Consider the following 1,088-nt stretch of genomic DNA (forward strand, 5'->3'; position numbering starts at 1 on the left):
GCCCTGTGGGGGCAGCAGAGGCGGCCCCTCGTGGTCCAGGCCCCAGGCCCTGAGCCTCTCATTGCTGGCCTTGCTCCACACCAGGGCCAGGCCTTGGACACCGCCCCCCTGAGGTCACCGGGGTCACCAGTCCTGTGACATCCATTCAGCCCCAGGGAGGAGCAGGGGGGATGTGGGGGTCACTGGCGTGGCCCCTGGGGTGCAGAGGGGGCTGGCTTCACCACTGCCCACCCCTAACCTGGAGGAGTCATCCCAGGTCCCACCCACCCAGGGGGCCCCCAACAACTTGCCAGGAGGCCTGGGGGCCACACCCCAGATGAGAGACTGGCTCAGCAGGTTCCCGGGGCCACGGCTACTGAGAGGCGCAGCCGGACGGGCCCACGTGGCTCGGCTCCTGCCTGCGCTGCAGACCTCGCACGGCCAGGCCTCTCCCTCCCCGGCGAGGCCAGAGACACCAGTTTCCAGTGGACGTGGGGGTGGGGGTCAGAGGGGTCCCTGCTGGCACCCCTCACACTCAGGTCTTTCAGGTCCGGGGCCTGCGGCCTGAGCTGAAGGACATTGAGCAGAGGCCCGTGGCCAAGGCCTGGCTGTGCAGAATCGGGGGCCGGGCAGGCATCGGCTGCAGCAGGAAGGGGGTCGGGACAGAAGGTGGAGGGGCAGCCACGCGGGGAGCAGCCCTTCAAGGAACTGGTGGTGTAAGCAGGGCTCTGTCCCTTTGACAAGAGGGGAAACTGAGTCACAAGGAGGGCCAGGCTCATATGTCAGGAGGGGGGAGCCCCCCGTCACATTGGGGGCTCCCCGAGGAAGGGCCTGTGTGACGGGGCCCAGGGTGGGCATCTCTGCCTCTTGCAGCCTGGCCCGCCTCCCTGAGCTGCTGTGGCTCCCACTCACCCTGGAGCCTGGACTTGATTCCTGGGGCCTCCTGCCTGGGCCGGCCTCCCGGGGTCCCTGGCAGCGGCCTCGCCTGGCGGCTGTGGCAGGTCCCGAGAGCCGGTCAGCCAGTCGGCTAGTTGTCTCGTCCTGGTCCTGGATCCTGGTCGGTGCCTCGGACTCGTGGAGTCACATTGTGACATTGTTACTGGACCGAG

General features: G+C 68.4%; 1 protein-coding gene across 1 annotated transcript in view; it reads left to right on the top strand.

Moving 5' to 3' along the window:
- Window positions 1-695, top strand: part of MICALL2 (MICAL-like 2) — a gene marked incomplete at its 3' end in the record, with an annotated part of 16,441 nt that extends 15,746 nt beyond the window's left edge. Inside the window, exon 12 of the mRNA XM_015565162.1 lies at window positions 528-695. Coding sequence (XP_015420648.1) covers window positions 528-695 — 168 coding nt within the window. The remainder of the gene's footprint in view (window positions 1-527) is intronic.
- Window positions 696-1,088: the final 393 nt, after the last annotated feature.

The sequence above is a fragment of the Myotis davidii genome, unplaced genomic scaffold (genome assembly GCF_000327345.1).
Source record: "Myotis davidii unplaced genomic scaffold, ASM32734v1 scaffold399, whole genome shotgun sequence".
Classification (NCBI taxonomy): Eukaryota; Metazoa; Chordata; class Mammalia; order Chiroptera; family Vespertilionidae; genus Myotis; species Myotis davidii.